The sequence below is a fragment of the Esox lucius genome, chromosome 10 (assembly GCF_011004845.1).
Source record: "Esox lucius isolate fEsoLuc1 chromosome 10, fEsoLuc1.pri, whole genome shotgun sequence".
In the NCBI taxonomy this organism is placed as follows: Eukaryota; Metazoa; Chordata; class Actinopteri; order Esociformes; family Esocidae; genus Esox; species Esox lucius.
The window spans coordinates 30,266,262-30,287,336 of record NC_047578.1 but is presented as its reverse complement, the minus strand read 5'-3'; the positions used below and the strand labels follow the sequence as shown (position 1 = coordinate 30,287,336).

Below are 21,075 nucleotides of genomic sequence, written 5' to 3'. Positions count from 1 at the left end.
CCTTAATGGGCTCCTTAGGATAGTGCATAATGTCTGAGGCAATTTTTTCCTCACTTTTTGTCGATGTCACTTCCTGGCTTTCTCAAATAAACTTCCCACTAATTCTTATTACCAAGTTCAATGGGTTCTGACTTGTGTTCACTAGAGCTCCAAGCCACCCAACAATATTGTAGATTAAGATGCATTCTATAAAGCATTTGCTAATGTATTGGATTGTTGTGCATAAAGACAACACATTTTCACAGTTGTTCTAGGTACTAGGACATTTTTGAGCTCAGTAATCCAATCCAAATGACACCTACAGGAAGCCCTGTGTTGAGTGGCTTTCTCATTACCTTGCAGCAGCTGGTGAAAAAGTGGGTACAATACCAAGGTAGACAACTATTACAGGAATCATGAGTATCAGAAATTCATCTTTTTGGTAGGGTGATCAGGTAAATATCTAGCTCCTCAATGTTTCCCTTGACTTGTTAAAGGGTTGCAGCATCTGACCAAATGAAAAAAATGGCCAGGTAGGACAATTGAATCTGTTGCACTCAATCTCTTAATACATGGATTCTGTGTTGCCATTTTGCAGGTCAGGAGAAGTACGAAGTGAGGAAGAGGAGGGAGCTAAGAGGAAAATCAGTGCCCCACTACGCAGCGGTGGAGCCCCAAGGAAAAGGGCTAATGGTAGCCTCAGACAAACCCTTTGTCTTCACACACGTAGATGAGACACTTGTGGAGCAGTCTGCAGCAGAGGCCATGGAGGTAGAATCAGCTGCTGGTATGTCAATACTACTGGTTATGGATTAAAGCTGCATAGAAAATGCAACATGTGAAGACACAATGAAAAACTGCAGAACTTTGTGTCCCAAGATCTGGAGTTAAAAATCATTGATCTAGTAAACTTATTTTGAACAAGGTTTAGGGCAGGGGTAGAAAATCCTGTTCCTCAAGTGCATCAGTCACTGGAGGATTTTGTCCCAACAAACCAACCACGGTAGTTAAATTAAAAATGTTTAGTTTTGTTTTTGATCATTGAAATCCCTTTGGTACTCCAGGACCAAAGTTGTTTAAATCTGTCCTAGCACCTAGGCTGACATTTTTATCTCTTGATCATTTTAAGTTATTTAACCTGGTAAATTCAATGACGTCCGCAAGGCAAAAAAATTAAATAAACAATACAAGGGAAATCAATATCATATTAAACTATATATAATCATCCGCTCTTTGCGGATGATGTTGTCGTGCTGGCCCCTTCAAGCCAGGACCTTCAGCATGCACTTGGACGGTTTGCAGCCGAGTGTGAAGCGGTGGGGATGAAAATCAGTACCTCCAAATCCGAGGCCATGGTTCTCAGTCGGAAAAGGGTGGCTTGCCCACTTCAGGTTGGTGGAGAGTGCCTGCCTCAAGTGGAGGAGTTTAAGTATCTAGGGGTCCTGTTCACGAGTGAGGGAAGGATGGAACGGGAGATTGACAGACGGATCGATGCAGCTTCTGCAGTAATGCGGTCGATGTATCGGTCTGTCGTGGTGAAGAAAGAGCTGAGCCGCAAGGCGAAGCTCTCGATTTACCGGTCAATCTACGTTCCTACTCTCACCTATGGTCATGAGCTTTGGGTCATGACCGAAAGGACAAGATCCCGGATACAGGCGGCCGAAATGAGCTTTCTCCGCAGGGTGGCTGGGCGATCCCTTAGAGATAGGGTGAGAAGCTCGGTCACCCGGGAGGAGCTCAGAGTAGAGCCGCTGCTCCTCCACATCGAGAGGGGTCAGCTGAGGTGGCTTGGGCATCTGTTTCGGATGCCTCCGGAACGCCTTCCTGGGAAGGTGTTCCGGTCCCGTCCCACCGGGAAGAGACCCCGGGGAAGACCTAGGACACGCTGGAGGGACTATGTCTCCCGGCTGGCCTGGGAACGCCTCGGTGTCCCCCCGGAAGAGCTGGAGGAAGTGTCTGGGGAGAGGGAAGTCTGGGCTTCCCTGCTTAGACTGCTGCCCCCGCGACCCGGCCCCGGATAAGCGGAAGATGATGCTATGCTATGCTACTATATATAATCGCCTAACATATTTGTAAGAAAGACATATTGGTCAGATTAGAAAATGGAGCTATTGGCCACGGACACCAGTAAGTGTTTTGTCATGGAAATTGAACTGCATAAACAGAAAATAGCATTTTGAGATGGAGGCTTTTCTTTGTGCCCCCCACTTGACTACATATGCCCTTCATAATTATTGGTACCCAAGGTAAATATGAACAAAAAAAGCAGTGGAACATTTGTATTATTGTTATTCAGCTTGATCTTAAGGTCATGGCACACTACAACTATACCCACTTGGCACTGGTCTTACCTTCCGATTGCTAGCGCACCCCATGCTGAATTTTGATGAACACCCATGGCTAGTGCATCAAAATGCTCAGCATATTGTTTTGTTCAATAGCTAGATGCCAGTTCAGAGCCAATCAGAAAATGGGAGGCGATATCTTTATTAGAAGTCAATGAAACTGAGGAGAAGTCAATGAAACTGATTGTCTGTGTTCCCTGCTGAGATATAGTCCGTGTGAACGCAACTATTACTATTCATGACGAGGTGATAATTGCTTTCGCATCTGAGAGCAAACCAAGCCTTTACATTTAAAAACATCATGAATCTAACTTTTAATTGAGTAAAAGAAATTAAAAGAAAAAAATGTCATATACATATAACAATTTTATTTAAACACGTGCCGTAGTTATTGGTACACCTTAAAAAACGGTTGATATATGTTTGGATTACTTTTTAAAATGAATGTAAGTCTTTGGGAGCTCTTCAGTGGTCATACACGACATCCTGTTTCACTGGGGTGTAAATGTAAGGTGAAAAAGATAGTAACATGCCTGAAAATCTCCACTATAGTTAAGAAACATAAAATTACTGGAGATTTGATGAACCTGTCTGCATGTCTATTTTCACCCACACCCAGCGAGAAGTGGCATAGCGATGCAAAAGTTGGTACAATCTTGGGGTCACCAAGTCTCCAAAACTACAGTGAGACTTATTTTTGGAATTGTTGCCAGAAGAAAGTCTCTGCTGTCACTAACAGGGCCAACAGGAGGTAAACATGACCAAAGACAAGGGCAGGCTGCAATGCCTTATCCACTCTGCCGAGATGGTGATTGGCTGCAATCTGCCGTCTCAACATGACCAACACCTCCAGGACGCAGAGGCAAGCCGCAAAGATTGGGGTTGTTTCCACTCACCACAGAAATTGACTATTCAGCGCTCCCCCATCTGGCAGAAGGCTGAGGTCTATCAGGTCTATACACTATTTTTATGCTCAGTCCACTGTTACTTTTTGTTTTTATTCTGTTTGTATTGTATTGATTGTTGCAGCAATCGCCAGAACAAATTCCTTGTTTGTTGTGAAACTTACTTGGCAATAAAACCCTTTCTGATTCTGAAACCACAATTGTAAGCACCTAGAGCCATGGTCATGCAATAAATAACCTAATCTTCACTTGTGAAGTATGTTAGTGGATCTCTGATGTTGTGGAGCAGTTTTACTTACAAAGGCGCTGGGAACAAACATGGACTCAATAAAGTACCAGGACATTTTAGGCCAACACCTCTGCCCCTCCCAGGAAGTCAAAACTGTTTGGACAACTATCCAAAATATACCTCCAAATCCACATTAATGGTTCACTTACCATCGAATCAAGCCAATAACTTTATAAATTTTTTTGTGTGACTTACCATAGCCCATGCTACATTCAGTCTAACATTAACTGAATGCCTAGTGATACATTTTTGTGAATCGGGTGGTATATGTGCTATTTATTTTAGTCTTTTTTATGAAAAGCAGTTAGGCCGTTTAAAGTAAAGAAAATGTCAATGTGTTACCTCCTTTGCTGCTGGAAAACGTCAATTTGCCACTATAAAGCTGCAGGAAACTATTTGATAACTACAAGTAGCTACATTGCAGTCCATAAATATTTGGTCAATGATACAAGTTTTGTTTTTTTAGCTTTTTACTCCTAGATATTGGATTTGAAACGAAAAATATATCTATACCCCAGTCTGAGGTCTTGTGTTCTCTAGATCAAGTTTTCTTGATCTAGAGAACTTGTCCTCTCTGGGTCAGGTTTTCTTCAAGGACCTTGCTCTGTTAGCACTTGGCATTCTAACACATTTTCTCCTTCAAATGCATATAAAACCACATTTCTATTCATTCTAACAAGCTGCGAAAAGTAATACGTGGAAGAAAACCACAAAATATATTTTTGTGTGTAGCTAATAAAGCAGCAAAAAGTGTTTCCCTGACATTCAGAAGTGAACTAATGGTAGCTTTGAACCATCCATTTTATCTTTACTTTGTGTTTCTTGTTACATTACACAGAGTGAAAGGAAGACTGTGTTCGTTGTCAAGAGCATGCATGTAGCTTGAAAGTGCTGTATGGAGATAAGTTACCGTTGTCAGAGGAAATACATTAGCCTATTTTAGCAGGCTGGTTTTACTTCTTGGAGACGGAGGTGACCTGATGATATTATACTACACATATAATATCATCAGAGGGGGGAGGGAGGGCATTAGAAAAAAGAAAGATGAGATGGAGGGGAAAAAGGAACACAGAGGGAGCTAGATAATGAGAGAAAGATCATGAGGGAATGCCTGCTCATCTCATGCCATTACAATGTTAAAACCCAGACAGTGTGTGAGTTGTCTAGATCAACAACAAAAGGAGATAACGAAGTTTTCTCTGCTTCAGATGGAACGTCTCCAAATGTTCAGTTTGTGGTGGGGTAATATGACCAATTTCAGTAATGATTAAAAAAGAAAATTGGTGGTTATTTATGACTTAATCCAATGTGACTGTCCCTTGATGAGATGATACCATTTGGCAGCTGTCTAACAATTATTGTCTGTTCAAATGGAGTGGGAAGCATATGAATAGGACTAAGTAAGTCAATGATCCTCAGAGTATGGTCAGGGTGAATAGCAATGACAGTGCTATTTGTTATTTTCTAATTGGCATTTGAAATTAATAATGTGTTATTCAAGTAAATGTTTTGTCAAAACTGATTTTGTTGATTTATTGATATTGTTTATAGTTATTAATCTCTATCATATTTCTGCAGTATATTATTTTTCTGCTGAGCTGGCTATATGGTTTGCTGACAGTATGAAGGTACAGGACTGAACTATTGGAGGGCAGGTTTGATGTAATTGTTTTGAAATGAAAGGACTTGACTTGGTTCTTGAATTGTTTTGGTCTAAAACTATTGTCATCTTAGCAAATAATGTAACAAGCAAAATAACCTTTGGCTAGTTACAGCATAAAAAGCAGTGAACCGGCGACAAGGTCATGGGCAACCAAGACTCATTGATGCATGTGGGGAGCGAAGGCTGGCCCGTGTGGTCTGATCCAACTGACGGGCTACTGTACCTCAAATGCTGAAGACGTTAATGCTAGTACTGATAGAAAGGTGTCAGAAAACACAGTACATGGCAATTTGTTGTGTATGGGGCTGCGTAGATGCAGACCAGTCAGGGTGCCCATGCTGACCCTTGTCCACTGCCGAAAGTGCCTACAATGGGCACGTGAGCATCAGAACTGGACTAAAGAGCAGTGGAAGAAGGTGACCTGGTCTGATAATCACGTTTTCTTTTACATCACGTGGATGGCAGTGTGATGTAAAAAAAAAAATTAGGAATGGTTTGAGGAACACAACAATGAGTTCAAGGTGTTGACTTTGCCTCCAAATTCCCCAGATTTCAATCCAATCGAGCATCTGTGGGATGTGCAGGACAAACAGGTCTGATCCATGGAGGCCCCGCCTCGCAACTTACAGGACAAAGGTGATCTGCTGCTAAAATCTTGGTGTCAGATACCACAGCACACCTTCAGAGGTCTAGTGGAGTCCATGCCTCGATGGGTCAGGGCTGTTTTGGTCGCAAAAGGGGACCTACACAATATTAGGCATGTGGTCATAATGTTGTGGCTGATGGATATATATACAGGCGCTGGTCATAAGATTTGAATATCATCAAAAAGTTGATTCATATCAGTAATTCCATTCAAAAAGTGAAACTTGTATATTATATTCATTCATTGCACACATACTGATATATTTCAAATGTTTATTTATTTTAATTGTGATGATTATAACTGAAAACTAATGAAAATCCCATATTCAGTATCTCAGAAAATTAGAATATTACTTAAGACCAATACAACATAAATTTTTTTTGAAATGTTGGCCAACTGAAAAGTATGAACATGAAAAGTATGAGCATGTACAGCACTCAATACTTAGTTGGGGCTCCTTTTGCCTGAATTACTGCAGCAATGCGGCGTGGCATGGAGTCGATCTGTCTATGGCACTGCTCAGGTGTTATGAGAGCCCATGTTGCTCTGATAGTGGCCTTCAGCTCTTCTGCACTGTTGGGTCTGGCGTGGTGCATCTTCCTCTTCACAATAACCCATAGATTTTCAATAGGGTTAAGGTCAGGCGAGTTTGCTGGCCAATTAAGAACAGGGATACCATGGTCCTTAAACCAGGTACTGGTAGCTTTGGCACTGTGTGCAGGTGCCAAGTCCTGTTGGAAAATGAAATCTGCATCTCCATAAAGTTGGTCAGCAGCAGGAAGCATGAAGTGTTCTAAAACTTCCTTGTAGACGGCTGCGTTGACCTTGGAACTCAGAAAACACAGTGGACCAACACCAGCAGATGACATGGTACCCCAATCCATCACTGACTGTAGAAACTTTACACTGGACTTCAAGCAACGTGGATTCTGTGCCTCTCCTCTCTTCCTCCAGACTCTGGGACCTTGATTTCCAAAGGAAATGCAAAATGTACTTTAATCAGAGAACATAACTTTGGACCACTCAGCAGCAGTCCAGTCCTTTTTGTCTTTAGCCCAGGCGAGACGCTTCTGACGCTGTGTCTTGTTCAAGAGTGGCTTGAGACAAGGAATGCAACAGCTGAAACCCATGTCTTGCATATGTCTGTGCGTGGTGGTTCTTGAAGCACTGACTCCAGCTGCGGCCCACTCTTTGTGAATCTCCCCCACATTTTTGAATGGGTTTTGATTCACAATCCTCTCCAGGGGGCGGTTATCCCTATTGCTTGTACACCTTTTTCTACCACATCTTTTCCTTCCCTTCGCCTCTTTATTAATGTGCTTGGACACCAAGCTCTGTGAACAGCCAGCCTCTTTAACAATGACCATTTGTGTCTTGCCCTCCTTGTGCAAGGTGTCAATGGTCGTCTTTTGGACAGCTGTCAAGTCAGCAGTCCTCCCCATGATTGTGTAGCCTACAGAACTAGACTGAGAGACCATTTAAAGACCTTTGCAGGTGTTTTGAGTTAATTAGCTGATTAGAGTGTGGCACCAGGTGTCTTCAATATTGAACCTTTTCAACAATATTCAAATTTTCTGAGATACTGAATTTGGGGTTTTCATTAGTTGTTAGTTATAATCATCAAAATTAAAAGAAATAAACACTTGGAATATATCAGTCTGTGTGGAATGAATGTATACATTATACAAGCTTCACTTTTTGAATGGAATTACTGAAATAAATAAACATTTTGAGGATATTCTAATTTTATGACCAGCACCTGTACAGTTGTGCTTAAAAGGTTGCATACCCTTGTAGAATTTGTAATACATGTGCCATTTGTAAAGTAAACGTTCAGCTTGTATAGCAGTGTAAATTTGCTGTCCCCTCAAAATAACTCGACATGCAGCCATTAATGTCAGAACCGCTGGCAACAGAAGTGAGTACACCCCTAAGTGAAAATGTCCAAATTGGGCCCAATTAGGGACAACAAATTTACACTGTTATTCAATTTACACTCACTACTTTACATTGGAGCAAATTGTCATTTCTTCAGTGTTGTCACATGAAAAGATGTATAATCAAATATTTACAAATATATGTGGAGTGTACTCACTTTTTTGAGAGACCATGGTAAAAACAATTTTCTTATGACGGAATTAGCTGTTAGCTATATGCAAAGGAGCAACATGGCAAGCCAGAACTAGAAGATGGCCCAATATTATTTAGGTCTGCCATCTGGGAAAATTTCGGTTTCCCTGTAAACTATAAAGGCGATCGCCAACGAGTGGTGGATAAAACTCCTAGAACATTTACTATCTGTTCATTGACGATAGCCTATTCAAATGGCAATATGAGTAACATGAATACTCATTCACCATAATTCCTTGTATATTAATATTAAACTAATCTGTTATAGGGTGCATACCAAAAATAATTTGATGAAGAATTTAATGTTTTTGAAAACCCTGTAACGCCAATTGTATCATATTTGCTACCAGTTTCTGAGACATCTACGTCATCAAGCCATCATCTGTGAAAAAAACGTTGGAAACGGTTTAAAAAATTTAACCTTGTGTTTTAACCGCTGAGGTTTAAATGTTTTCAGAATCTGTATAACCTGCGGTTTTTAAACAGGAAATTACGGTTTTTATTGTTACACATGGAAAATAAATTTTCTCAGGTGGAAATTATAAATTTTTTATTTGGAAGTAACCTGTTTGAAGTGGTCTTATATTGTGGCAATGCTATGTGACTTAATTTTGATTTAAGCTGCTGGACTACAGTATGCACTCTTGTTGAAGTTGCCATTTTTTCATATTATATGGCAGACACTTGGTTTTTGTTATTTCTTTGTTTCCATATGCTCCTGGGAATTCAAGCTACGCATGTTTACTGTTTAAATAAATGGATAAGGTAAATACAAATTACGTATTTCTCAGGCATATATTTTTTTGATGTATCGAAACCATACTGAAGCGTGACGCCACTGTACCGTATCGTACTGAACCGTGAGTTTTGTTAACCGTTTCAGCCCGTGTGTGTGTGTGTGTGTGTGTGTGTGTGTGTGTGTGTGTGTGTGTGTGTGTGTGTGTGTGTGTGTGTGTACAGCTCTGGAAATAATTAAGAGACCACTGCAAAATTATCAGTAACTCTGGTTTTACTATTCATAGATACACTCACCTAAAGGATTATTAGGAACACCATACTAATACTGTGTTTGATCGCCTTCAGAACTGCCACTGCCGTGGCATTGATTCAACAAGGTGCTGAAAGCATTCTTTAGAAATGTTGGCCCATATTGATAGGATAGCATCTTGCAGTTGATGGAGATTTGTGGGATGCACATCCAGGGCACGAAGCTCCCATTCCACCACATCCCAAAGATGCTCTATTGGGTTGAGATCTGGTGACTGTGCCATTTCAGTACAGTGAACTCATTGTCATGTTCAAGAAACCAATTTGAAATGATTCGAGCTTTGTGACATGGTGCATTATCCTGCTGGAAGTAGCCATCAGAGGATGGGTACATGGTGGTCATAAAGGGATGGACATGGTCAGAAACAATGCTCAGGTAGGCTGTGGCATTTAAACGATGCCCAATTGGCACTGTGGAATCTGAGCATTAACAATTACAATATGAATGTACGTTTCATTGGAAGTGCATGTGCCTAGATAATGAGAACAACAGAAACCTCTCTGTTTAGATTATCTCTCTGTAGGAATGTTTACGATGGCCATATGGCATGGGGGGGTTGACTTCTAAAGACATGGTCTTAGTTAGAAACGCCCTTAATGTATAGGCTAGCTGGTAACCAACATTACAGTGAGAAGGTAATGGAACGTTCACCGAATGACATCTGTGCTGCAATTTTTCAATAAACGTGAACGAACTTCTCCCTCGATTTGATACGGGTTCTACATTATTTGACCACTATACGAAACCGCCGATTTCTAACAGCACTAAGGGGCCTAAAGTGTTCCAAGAAAACATCCTCCACACCATTACACCACCACCAGCAGCCTGCACAGTGGTAAGAAGGCATTATGGATCCATGTTCTCATTCTGTTTACGCCAAACCATCTGAATGTCTCAACAGAAATCGAGACTCATCAGACCAGGCAACATTCTTCCAGTCTTCAACTGTCCAATTTTGGTGAGCTCGTGCAAATTGTAGCCTCTTTTTCCTATTTGTAATGGAGGTGAGTGGTACCCGGTGGGATCTTCTGATGTTGTAGCCCATCCGCCTCAAGGTTGTGCGTGTTGTGGCTTCACAAATGCTTTGCTGCATACCTCGGTTGTAACGAGTGGTTATTTCAGTCAAAGTTGCTCTTCTATCAGCTTGAATCAGTCGGCCCATTCTCCTCTGACCTCTAGCATCAACAAGGCATTTTCGCCCACAGGACTGCCGCATACTGGATGTTTTTCCCTTTTCACACCATTCTTTGTAAACCCTAGAAATGGTTGTGCGTGAAAATCCCAGTAACTGAGCAGATTGTGAAATACTCAGACCGGCCTGTCTGGCACCAACAACCATGCCACGCTCAAAATTGCTTAAATCACCTTTCTTTCCCATTCTGACATTAGGTTTGGAGTTCAGGATATTGTCTTGACCAGGACCACACCCCTAAATGCATTGAAGTAACTGCCATGTGATTTGTTGATTAGATAATTGCATTAATGAGAAATGGAACAGGTGTTCCTAATAATCCTTTAGGTGAGTGTATGTGTTTGAGAAAACAGTTTTGTTTTATTCTATAAACTACTGACAACATTACCCCCAAATTCCAAATAATAATTGTCATTTAGAGTATTTATTTGTACAAAATAACAACAGGTCAAAATATATAAATAAATGCTTTTCCAGACCTCAAATAATGCAAATAAAACAAATTCATATTCCTTTTTCAACAACAAATTACAAATGTTTTAACTTAGGAAGAGTTCAGAAATCAGTATTTGGTGGAATCACAGCTTTCATGCGTCTTGGCATGCTCTCCACCAGTCTGTCATATTGCTGTTGGGTGATTTTATGCCACTCCTGGCACAACAATTCAAATAGCTCAGCTTTGTTTAATGGCTTGTCACCATCTGTTTCCTCCTGATCAATAGGTTTTCAATGGGGTTCAGGTCTGGAGATTGGGCTGGCCATAACAGGGTCTTGATCTCGTGGTCCTCCATCCACACCTTGATTGACATGGCCACGTGGCATGAAGAATTGTCATGTGGAAAAAACATTCTCATAGTTGGGGAACATTGTCAGAGTAGAAGGAAACAGGTTTTCTTCCAGGATAACCTTGTATTTGGCTTGATTCATGCATCCTTCACAACGACAAATCTGCTTGATTCCAGCCTTGCTGAAGCATCCCCATATCATCACTGATCCCCAACAAATTGCACAGTGGGTGTGAGACACTGTGGCTTGTTGGCCTCTCCAGGTCTCCGTCTAACCATTAGATGACCAGGGTTGGGCAAAGCTGATAATCTGTCTCGTCAGAGATGATGACCATACTCTATTCCTCTACGGTCCAATCCTTATTGTCTTTTGCAAATTCAGCCTGGCTCTTTGCTTCTCATGGGGGATTATGGAGGCCAGGTCATCTGATGCAGCACCATCACTTTCCTTTTCGATTATCTAACCTTGACAGGGCCTGGAGGTATGTTTTAGGTCATTGTCTTGTTGAAAACCAGATGGCAATCCCACTAAGGGCAAACCAGGTGGGTTGACGTATCGCTGCAGAATGATTTGGTAACATTGCTGGATGAGTGCAGAGACACCATACATGCAGAGATCCGTTCACCTCCTCTGCGTTTCAAATTTTTGGACTCACCAGACCAAAGTACAGATTTCCATTGGTCTAGAGTCCGTTTATTGTGTCTCTTGGCCCAAGCAGGAGGTTTCAGCAGAGGTTTCTTTGCACCAATTCGCTACAATTGGAAAAGGAATATTTTTTCTATATTGTTTACATGTTTAATGTCTGGCTGTTTTTAGTGTGTTTATATTTTCTGTCTGCAATGCATATGCTTAATGTTTTCCATTTACTTATTAACTTCTAAGGTCTGTTGGCTTGTAATGTTTTTGTCATGATATACTGTGTGTGGATGCTATATAATATGATAATAATGCTATATTTCTAAGCCATTCAACCGATATGGATAAAACCACCCCCAGCTGACAGTCTAATTTCCAAAGTGCAATGGTATGGAGTCAAGATAACAACTAAAATATTTGTCACGGTTCAAATACTTTAGGTCTGGGTAGGGGAAACTTTTTGGCTTGGGGGGCCACATCAGGATTTTGAAATTATATGGAAGGCCACATTTGTTTTGTAATTTGTTAATCATGAATAATTTTCAGCCTGGAAAAGAGCAATAATGAAAATATTTATACACTAGGTCCATTATAATTTCTAAATATTTTAAATCCAGATTCAGATGTATAAGAATGCGCTGGTGAGTAATGTTTTACTTCCCCTTAAAACTATTTTATTACCTATCATGTGCAGGATGGAATTGCCTCATGGGCTGGAATTGGCCCAAGGGCCTTAGTTTGTACGACACTGCTATAGGTCTTCACTATATATTTATGGTTGTTTAGAATTGGTGTGATGTCTAGAATTTCTATTGTTGTAATGGTGCTGCTAGTGGTAGACAACATATATGGACAAAATGTATAAAACCAGTGGTGAATATCCTATAATGTGATGTGTCTGGTAGTAGTATGTATATCCAATACATTAATTTACCACACTATGAATGTAACAGTACGATAACCCCCCAGTACGGTATGTGTTAGGGTTTGAGGGTCACTGGTACATTTTTGGCACCAAATGTATAGTTACTGAAAATCTGTTTTTTTTTATTTGGCAAAAGTGAGCACAAATGTAGTGCTGTAGTAAAATAAAGTGCTATGTGTAAACATGGCACAAACATTGTTTTACTATGATATGGGTATGGGTCTACCTGTTTGCCAAAATAGTGCGTATACTCTCTCTCTCTTCTCAACGGTCACACATCTGCGGCCACACACAAGCACCCACCCATTGTTCTTGACATTTCTTTAGACTGATTACACTGCTGTTTGAACAAAGTTGTGTTGTTTCTTTCTCGAGAGATGCTGATATGGTAATATTTGCATAGATGTGTCAGCTAGTGCTAGGAAGTTCTGGTGTTTTTACTCTCTTTTCAAGTAATTACAACCATCAGGAATTGTACAGGTGTGCTTTCTGCCATTAGAATAAATGATTCAGTTCAAAGAGTCACCACCGAAAGACTCATTGCTTTCCAATTGAAGTAGCTCAAAAATAACGAGTAATTTGCAAACTGCACATCACTAATGTTTACGTGTTGAGGTGTTAGCTACCGGGTAGGCTACTTTCAACAAGAAGTGGCAACATACATTTATTGTATTATCAACTTGATCAATCCCCGTTGTGGTTTATTGGAATGCCAGAATGGAGATTGAAATTAAGCTTGAGGATTCTACAATGTTGATTTATCAAAAGCCAATCACCACTTGCTATTGCAGGTGTTTCTCTTTGAGTTCAACTCTCAAAACAGAATTGGAAAAACTCCAAGTATTATTTAGATTAAGACGTACACAAAGGCTCCTGTTTAAACAGAATTTTCCAGTGTTTTCTTTTTCATTTTCAAATCTATATATTTTCGAGTTCACATGCGAACCATAAATAGCCGCCCACACTAATACCGTACTATTGTGTACCATTACAGCACTAGTTGATATACACATTTACACAAAACTCTCATGGGATAATATCTAAATAACCCCAAACAAACGGCAACATGTCCATTTATCATGTCTTCATTTAATATATTTTTTTAATAGAAGTGTAATGGTGATCCTCTCATGGTTTTCATATATTTGGCACAATTCATGCCCTGTACTTAATTGTTTTGTCATATATTTATATTTGACCTGCTTTTTTCCATACTATTCTTCTTTTTACCCCCTCCCATTCAGATCCCATCTACTTCTGGCAGCAGACAATGGAGGATATCACAGTATCAGTCCGCATGCCTGAAGGTATCACCAAAGATGATGTGCTCTTCAAACTCTCCATTCATAGTGTGAGTCTGGGTGTGAGGGGTTTCACACCCCTCCTGGAGGGGCAGCTGCATGCCCCCGTGGACCCAGAGGCCAGTGCCTGGATCATCAAAGATGACAAAAGGTTTGCACTCTTGCTGTATAAAAAAAAATATATAAAGATCTTCTTCCCTGTCGAGTGCACATGGAACATGGTGCCATTTTGGGATGCAGGTATACACCTGGTTTTCATCAACTTAGCCGTAAGGCACATTTGGTGGACATTACACCACAAACAAACCGACTATAGTATGACTCATGCGTGTTGTTCTCTTTTTGATAAACGCTGTAGACTGGGTTTTGAGGATGTTTGTGAATGGTAGTGAGGGACGGACCGAGGGAGATTGACCATCATCTTGGACTTCTTCCATTTTCTAATAATTGCGCCAACAGTTGTTGCCCCTTCTCACCAAGCTGCTTGCCTATTGTCCTGTTGCCCATCCCAGCCTTGTGCAGGTCTGCAATTTTATCCCTGATGTCCTTACACAGCTCTCTGGTGTTGGCCATTGTGGAGAGGTTGGAGTCTGTTTGATTGAGCATGTGGACAGGTGTCTTTTATACAGGTAACGAGTTCAAACAGGTGCAGTTAATACAGGTAATGAGTGGAGAACAGGAGGGCTTCTTAAATAAAAACTAACAGGTCTGTGAGAGTCGGAATTCTTACTGGTTGGTAGGTGATCAAATACTTATGTCATGCAATAAAATGCACATTAAATATTTAAAAATCATACAATGTGATTTCCTGGATTTTTGTTGTAGATTCCATCTCTCACAGTTGAAGTGTACCTATGATAAAATGTACAGACCCTTTACATGCTTTGTAAGTAGGAAAACCTGCAAAATCGGCAGTGTATCAAATACTTGTTCTCCCCACTGTAGTTTAATATGCTATCTCAAGTGTTCTTTGTAACAGAATGAAAGAACATTTTATTCTATAGTTTTGTATTTTCTTGTATCTCCCTCTAGTTTACTTTCGCATGCACTAATTTGAGGTCTTCATCTAAATAAAAAAATATTTCTATTGCATTTCCTTCTAATTCAAATTTGATAAAATGTCCTTACCTAGAAGTGGCACATGCTCAATTACTCAAAAGGCAAGGTATTAAAGCAGCTCTGCATGCATAGGATTGGGCTAAAATATATTTTTCCAGGGCAACTGCCTTAGAAGTAGTTTTAAACCTTATCAACTCTGTAATTTTACTCAATAATATCTTCATTTCAATTTGTGTGATATTTTATTTTAAAACATGGACGCTCACAATCCGTGGTTATAATTTGACATTGGTTTAATGAAGGGTAGAATATTAAAAAATATAAATGTTACCCCTCCCCCCCCAAAAAAAATAAAATTCCAGTGAGCACAGTTGAAACTGGCCTGTTTTGAGGGGTGGCAAGAAATAAACTGTTACTCAAAACACACAATACAATCATGAGTGTAATAGGAAACTATAATTTCTGCTTTGCGGAGGTCGTGGATGAAACCACGGAATCCAGACAAACACGAAATTCAACAAAATAACGAAAAGATAAAAATGTCAGGTATTTTTATATAGAAATAGGGTTGTAATATAGTCCCATAATATTAATAATTACTACCACACATTTTGTCTACTCTAAAAGTGGCGAAAATCTGGAAGAACATTGAGCTCTGCATGCAACCTGCCACAAGTGTCATGCGCGTACCCCTACCCTATATATATTCCACGGCATGCAGCATACTTTTTTTTCAGAGGTGGAGGACTCGAGCCAATTTTCAGGACTTGTGACTTGCTTCATTAAAGTATGAAAATGACTTGACTTTGACTTGAGAACAAGTTACTTGAGACTTGACTTGAAGTGGAAGACTCGACAATGACTTGAACTTATAATAAACAAACAGCAATAAAATTGTTATATGTTGTGACATCAGCACCACTAATCAGCGTATGTGCCTTTAAGGCTGCACAATTTAAACCGTGCCAAACATGGCAGACAGTAACGTTAGTCGAGCTCCACAAATAGTTTCGTTTGGATACACGGACTTTGAACTGGAACCGTGTGAATAAAAAAAGATTTGCCAGATGCAAAATATGCAACAACGTCAAATTTCATTAGTCTTTTTAAGAACCACAAGGGAAGGTAAGAAAGTACTCTCTTTATATTCAGTTTCACTAAGATCTATAACGATTAAGTTACTAATGTAATGAATTAATCTTTTGTTTGTCATAATTTGGCCTTGGTTGCATATTATGTTTTTTTTTTTTTCTTGTTAGAAATGTGACCATTATCATTACTGAATATGTCTGGTAAATAGATGTAAGGGCATTTGACTATAACAGTAGCCTGAATTTTAATATTGATGGGCATCTTAAAATGAGCGGGCATGTATATTATTACACGTAGGCTATAATGTCTGTATTAAATGTGCGCATTTTCAAGTGTTTGTGGACTGCGTGTGGAAACTAAAAAGCATTGTGCTTACACCATAACAGTTAACTTTACTGAAAGGCTAACATGGAGGCGCCGATGTGATTACTAGCACCTAAACATTTTAAAGAGTTTTTTTTTTTTACTCATACAGACAAGAATAATTACAGCGTATTTACATATTATGCAGTTTTTCAGTCACAATTATTAGTTTATAAGGTTGTTATTATTAGCTCTTATTACATGTATTGGCTGAATTCCAGTGCAGAATGCGTGTTATTTCTTGATAACAGACCGTTGCCATGAAAAACAGCGTGTTGCTATGGACGCAGCAGGATTCTAACCGCGGACTATTTTCTTTACAGGAAGCAATACAATCGTTTTTAAATCAATAAATTCCTTTTGAAATCAATATTTTGTGTCAAATTATTGATTTATTTGGTAGGTAGCCATGTAATAAGCGGGATAAGGTATAGCGAGGCGGTTGTTATAGCGAATACAACTCCTTCAGGCTGATTCAAGATCCCTCTGCTTCGTCCCCCCAAAATATTGTACCGTGGAGGAGACAAATATTTGATTTTGAAATCGACCTTCGCACCAAGCGCACATCAGAAACAGAGGACAGTGTGTGTGTGTGTTCATCTCTTTAGTACTGTGACTTGACTTATAAGGACTCGACTTGACTTGCTTAGGGTGAACCCTTGACTTGACTTGGCTTGCTTGATTTATCTGAACTGTGACTTGAGACTTGACTCGAGACTTGATGGTTAAGACTTGAGACTTGCTTGGACTTGACCATGTGTGACTTGTCCCCATCTCTGCTTTTTTTCCCTCCGCTACCGCAGATGAGGCAAGAAGTAAACATTTTTTAAATGCCACTGCAGGGTTTTTTGTTGATTGTTGGAGCTGTGTACAAAGGGTTAGGCAAAAGTCGTAGTCAAAACCCCAAGCTCAGTTCGTAAACGTTTCTTTGCAGGCAATTACTAGGGATAAGCAGGATCGATAGTCGAAGTAACATAGGGCTAAGGTCAATACACAAAATCACTACTAAAGATCAGGCTCTGTATGTCGCTTGCACAAACAATACCTCACAATGAACAAAAGCAAACACAGAACTAATATAGAGGGAGCTAATGAGGCACAGGTCAAACATTTTCAAAAACAAAGAAAGAATATAGCTACAAGCAGCAATTAGGGGTCCAAGCAAAATGAGCGCAAGACAAGGATTGGCCATGCAAGCCCAAGAGTAGGCCCAGCAATTCGTTTTTGCGTTAGGCGGTAATGAGCGTTTAAACAGATTTTCTAAAACAGCGCCCCCACATGGCTGATAAGCGCCACACACCACGGGCCTCATTCACGTCTCGTTCTGACCACATACACCAAGTTTGGTGAAAATCGGACAAACGGTTGTCACCAAATTTCACTTCCTGTGTATTTTGTTAGGCTTCCCCTGTAGATCATCTCTGCCAAGTTTCGGGGAGATTGGACAAAATTGCGACCAGTGAAAAATGTTAGAGGTTTTTCACAAAATCCAAAATGGTGGAAAATCTAGTTAGGTGCAAATTAAAACATCCTCTAGGAAGGTTGTTCAGCATGTGGTCATGCATCATATGACACTGGTTTCATGTCTCTAGGCCAATCACAGCCTGGGTTATAAATGTTTGAAAATCGCGAATTTGACCCGATGGTGGCGCTAGAGGCATTGACCTATGGACACAAATTTGTTTTTGTGAGTTTGACAGAGCCCTCTATGAAAGTGCCAATTTTCAAAAAAAGTTATCCAACTTTCATAAACAGCGGAAGAAAGAAAATAATAATTAAAATAAAAACTAAATTACAATAGGTTTCCCGCAGCTTCGCTGCTTGGACCCCTAAAAATAGAACAGGTTACAGAACAAACACAAAACCAAAACCGAACAACACAGAGCAGTTTTTATTAATTTCTTAATGTTTTTTTTTTTTTGTAACTTTGTGCTCAGCTGTGAAAGAGACTTAGGTTTCAGTCTGTCTGTAAAAATTAAAGTAAAAAAAAAAAACAACATAAAGAAATCCCATTTTGGGAGGTGGACGTGGATGTTTGCTTCAGAGATGAACATTGAGCGCTCCATCTGGTTCTCAATATCCAACTTCCCGGACAAATTGGTCTAGATGCTCTGGACCACGAGTGGCTGAGGAACAGTCTAAATGCCTTCCCCCCCATTCCACTGATTCCTGTGACTCTGGACAGAATCAGGGTAGTAGGTCACCAGGTCCTACTTACTGCCCCGAGATGGCTTAGACGACACCTGTTCAGACTGATATTGTCAGTTAAATTAGACAATAATTGGTCAGGGTTTTGAATGCTTTTGCTAGGCCCTGTATCTGTAGGAGTTGGAGGTATTAAAGAATTGTCATTTTCAGTTCATTGCAGCGAATGTGTGCTAATCTGTCTGAAGATACTGCATACCTTCATATTTTTATTTAATTTTATTTTGCCTATAGAGAAATTGACACCCGTATTGCAACTTAAAAAATACTTGCAAATGCAAATATCGAACATACGTGTTCGAAAAGCAATTAATTTTAATCACGCTTGTTAATACAAAACTGAATCCAAAAAAGTTGGGACACTGTACAAATTGTGAGTAAAAAAAGGAATGGAATAATTTACATATCTCAAACTTATATTTAATTCACAATAGATTATAGATATTATATCGAATGTTGAAAGTGAGACATTTTGCACTGCATCACATACAGGAATGATACTGTAATGGAAATCACAACAGGGGCTCAGGAATACTTCCAGAAAACATTGTCTGTGAACACAATCCACCGTGCCATTCGCCGTTGCCGGCTAAAACTCTATAAGTCACAAAAGAAGCCATATCTAAACAGGATCCAGAAGCGCAGGCGTTTTCTCTGGGCCAAGGATCCTTTATAATGGACTGTGGCAAAGTGGAAAAGTGTTCTGTGGTCAGACTAATCCATATTTGAAGTTCATTTTGGAAAACTGGGACGCCATGTCATCCGGACTAAAGAGGACAAGGACAACCCAAGTTGTTATCAGCGCTCAGTTCAGAAGCCTGCATCTCTGATGGTATGGGGTTGCATGAGTGCGTGTGGCATGGGCAGCCTACACATCTGGAAAGGCACCATCAATGCTGACAGTTATATCCAAGTTCTAGAGCAACATATGCTCCCATCCAGACGTCATTTCTTTCAGGGAAGACCTTGCATTTTCCAACATGACAATGCCAGACCACATATTGCATCAATCACAATGTCATGGGTGCATAGAAGAAGGATCCGGGTACTGAAATGGCCAGCCTGCAGTCCAGATCTTTCACCCATAGGAAACATTTGGCGCATCATAAAGGGGAAGGTGCGACAAAGAAGACCTAAGACAGTTGAGCAACTAGAAGCCTGTATTAGATAAGAATGGGACAACATTCATATTCATAAACTTGAGCAACTTGTCTCCTCAGTCCCCAGACGTTTGCAGTCTGTTATAAAAAGACGAGGGGATGCCACACAGTGGTAAAGATGGCCTTGTCCCAATTTTTTTGAGATGTGTTGATGTCATGAAATTTTAAATCAACTTATTTTTCCCTTAAAGTGATACATTTTCTCAGTTTAAACATTTGATATGTCATCTAAGTTGTGTTCTGAATAAAATTTTGAAATTTGAAACTTCCACATCATTGCATTCTGTTTTTATTCACAATTGTACAGTGTCCCAACTTTTTTGGAATCGGGTTTGTAAAAAGACCATTGATAAGTTATTTAAAACATTGTTTACCATAGGTACCAAAAGTCTATCTTTATAGTTTCTTTGCTAGCAGCTTTGATGTCCTTAGTTATACCTCACTGTCTCTGTCTCTCTAGCCTGGAGGTAACTCTCCAGAAGATGTGCGAGGGGCCTATGTGGCCTGAGCTTCTGATGGGGGGAGACAGAAGAGGAGAAATCTTAAGTGAAGAACAGCCGGACCTACTGAACGAGAGACTGACCTATCTTACAACTGAAGACTTGGTGAGACTAATGCACACGGTTCCTTGTTTCTTCATTTTGGGCGGCGGTTCATTAGGTATGAAACCAAAGAATAGCAAAATAGAAGGCACCTGAACTTCCCAATAAGAAATGCATATTTTCATTTTTGCTTTTGCATGGGCCCTTATGAACACAGTTTACTGTCAATGAGGAATCCCGTTACAGTGGGGAGAAAATATTTGATACACTGCCAATTTTGCAGGTTTTCCTACTTACAAAGCATGTAAAGGGTCTGTAATTTTTATCATAGCTACACTTCAACTGTGAGAGATGGAATCTAAAACCAAAATCCAGAAAATCACATTGTATGATTTTTAAATAATTTATTTGCATTTTATTGCATGACATGAGTATTTGATCTCAAAGACCTCTTTAAGAAGCTTTCCTTTTCTCCACTCATTACCTGTATTAACTGCACCTGTTTGAACACGTTACCTGTATAAAAGACACCTGTCCCCACACACTCAATCAAACAGACTCCAACCTTTCCACAATGGCCAAGACCAGAGAGCTTTGTAAAGACATCAGGAATAAAATTGTAGACGTGCACAAGACTGGGAATGGCTACAGGACAATAGGCAAGCAGCTTGGTGAGAAGGCACAATTATTAGAAAATGGAAGAAGTTCAAGATGATGGTCAGTTTCCCTCGGTCTGGGGCTCCATGCAAGATCTCACCTCGTGGGGTATCAATGATCATGAGGAAGGTGAGGGATCAGCCCAGAACTAC

At 40.0% G+C, this 21,075-nt stretch overlaps 1 protein-coding gene across 1 annotated transcript in view; it reads left to right on the top strand.

Moving 5' to 3' along the window:
• Positions 1 to 21,075, top strand: part of nudcd1 (NudC domain containing 1) — a 119,945-nt gene that overhangs the window by 17,280 nt on the left and 81,590 nt on the right. Inside the window, exons 5-7 of the mRNA XM_013132725.2 lie at positions 578 to 766; positions 13,789 to 13,996; positions 20,185 to 20,329. Of these exons, the coding sequence (XP_012988179.1) occupies positions 578 to 766; positions 13,789 to 13,996; positions 20,185 to 20,329 (542 nt within the window). The remainder of the gene's footprint in view (positions 1 to 577; positions 767 to 13,788; positions 13,997 to 20,184; positions 20,330 to 21,075) is intronic.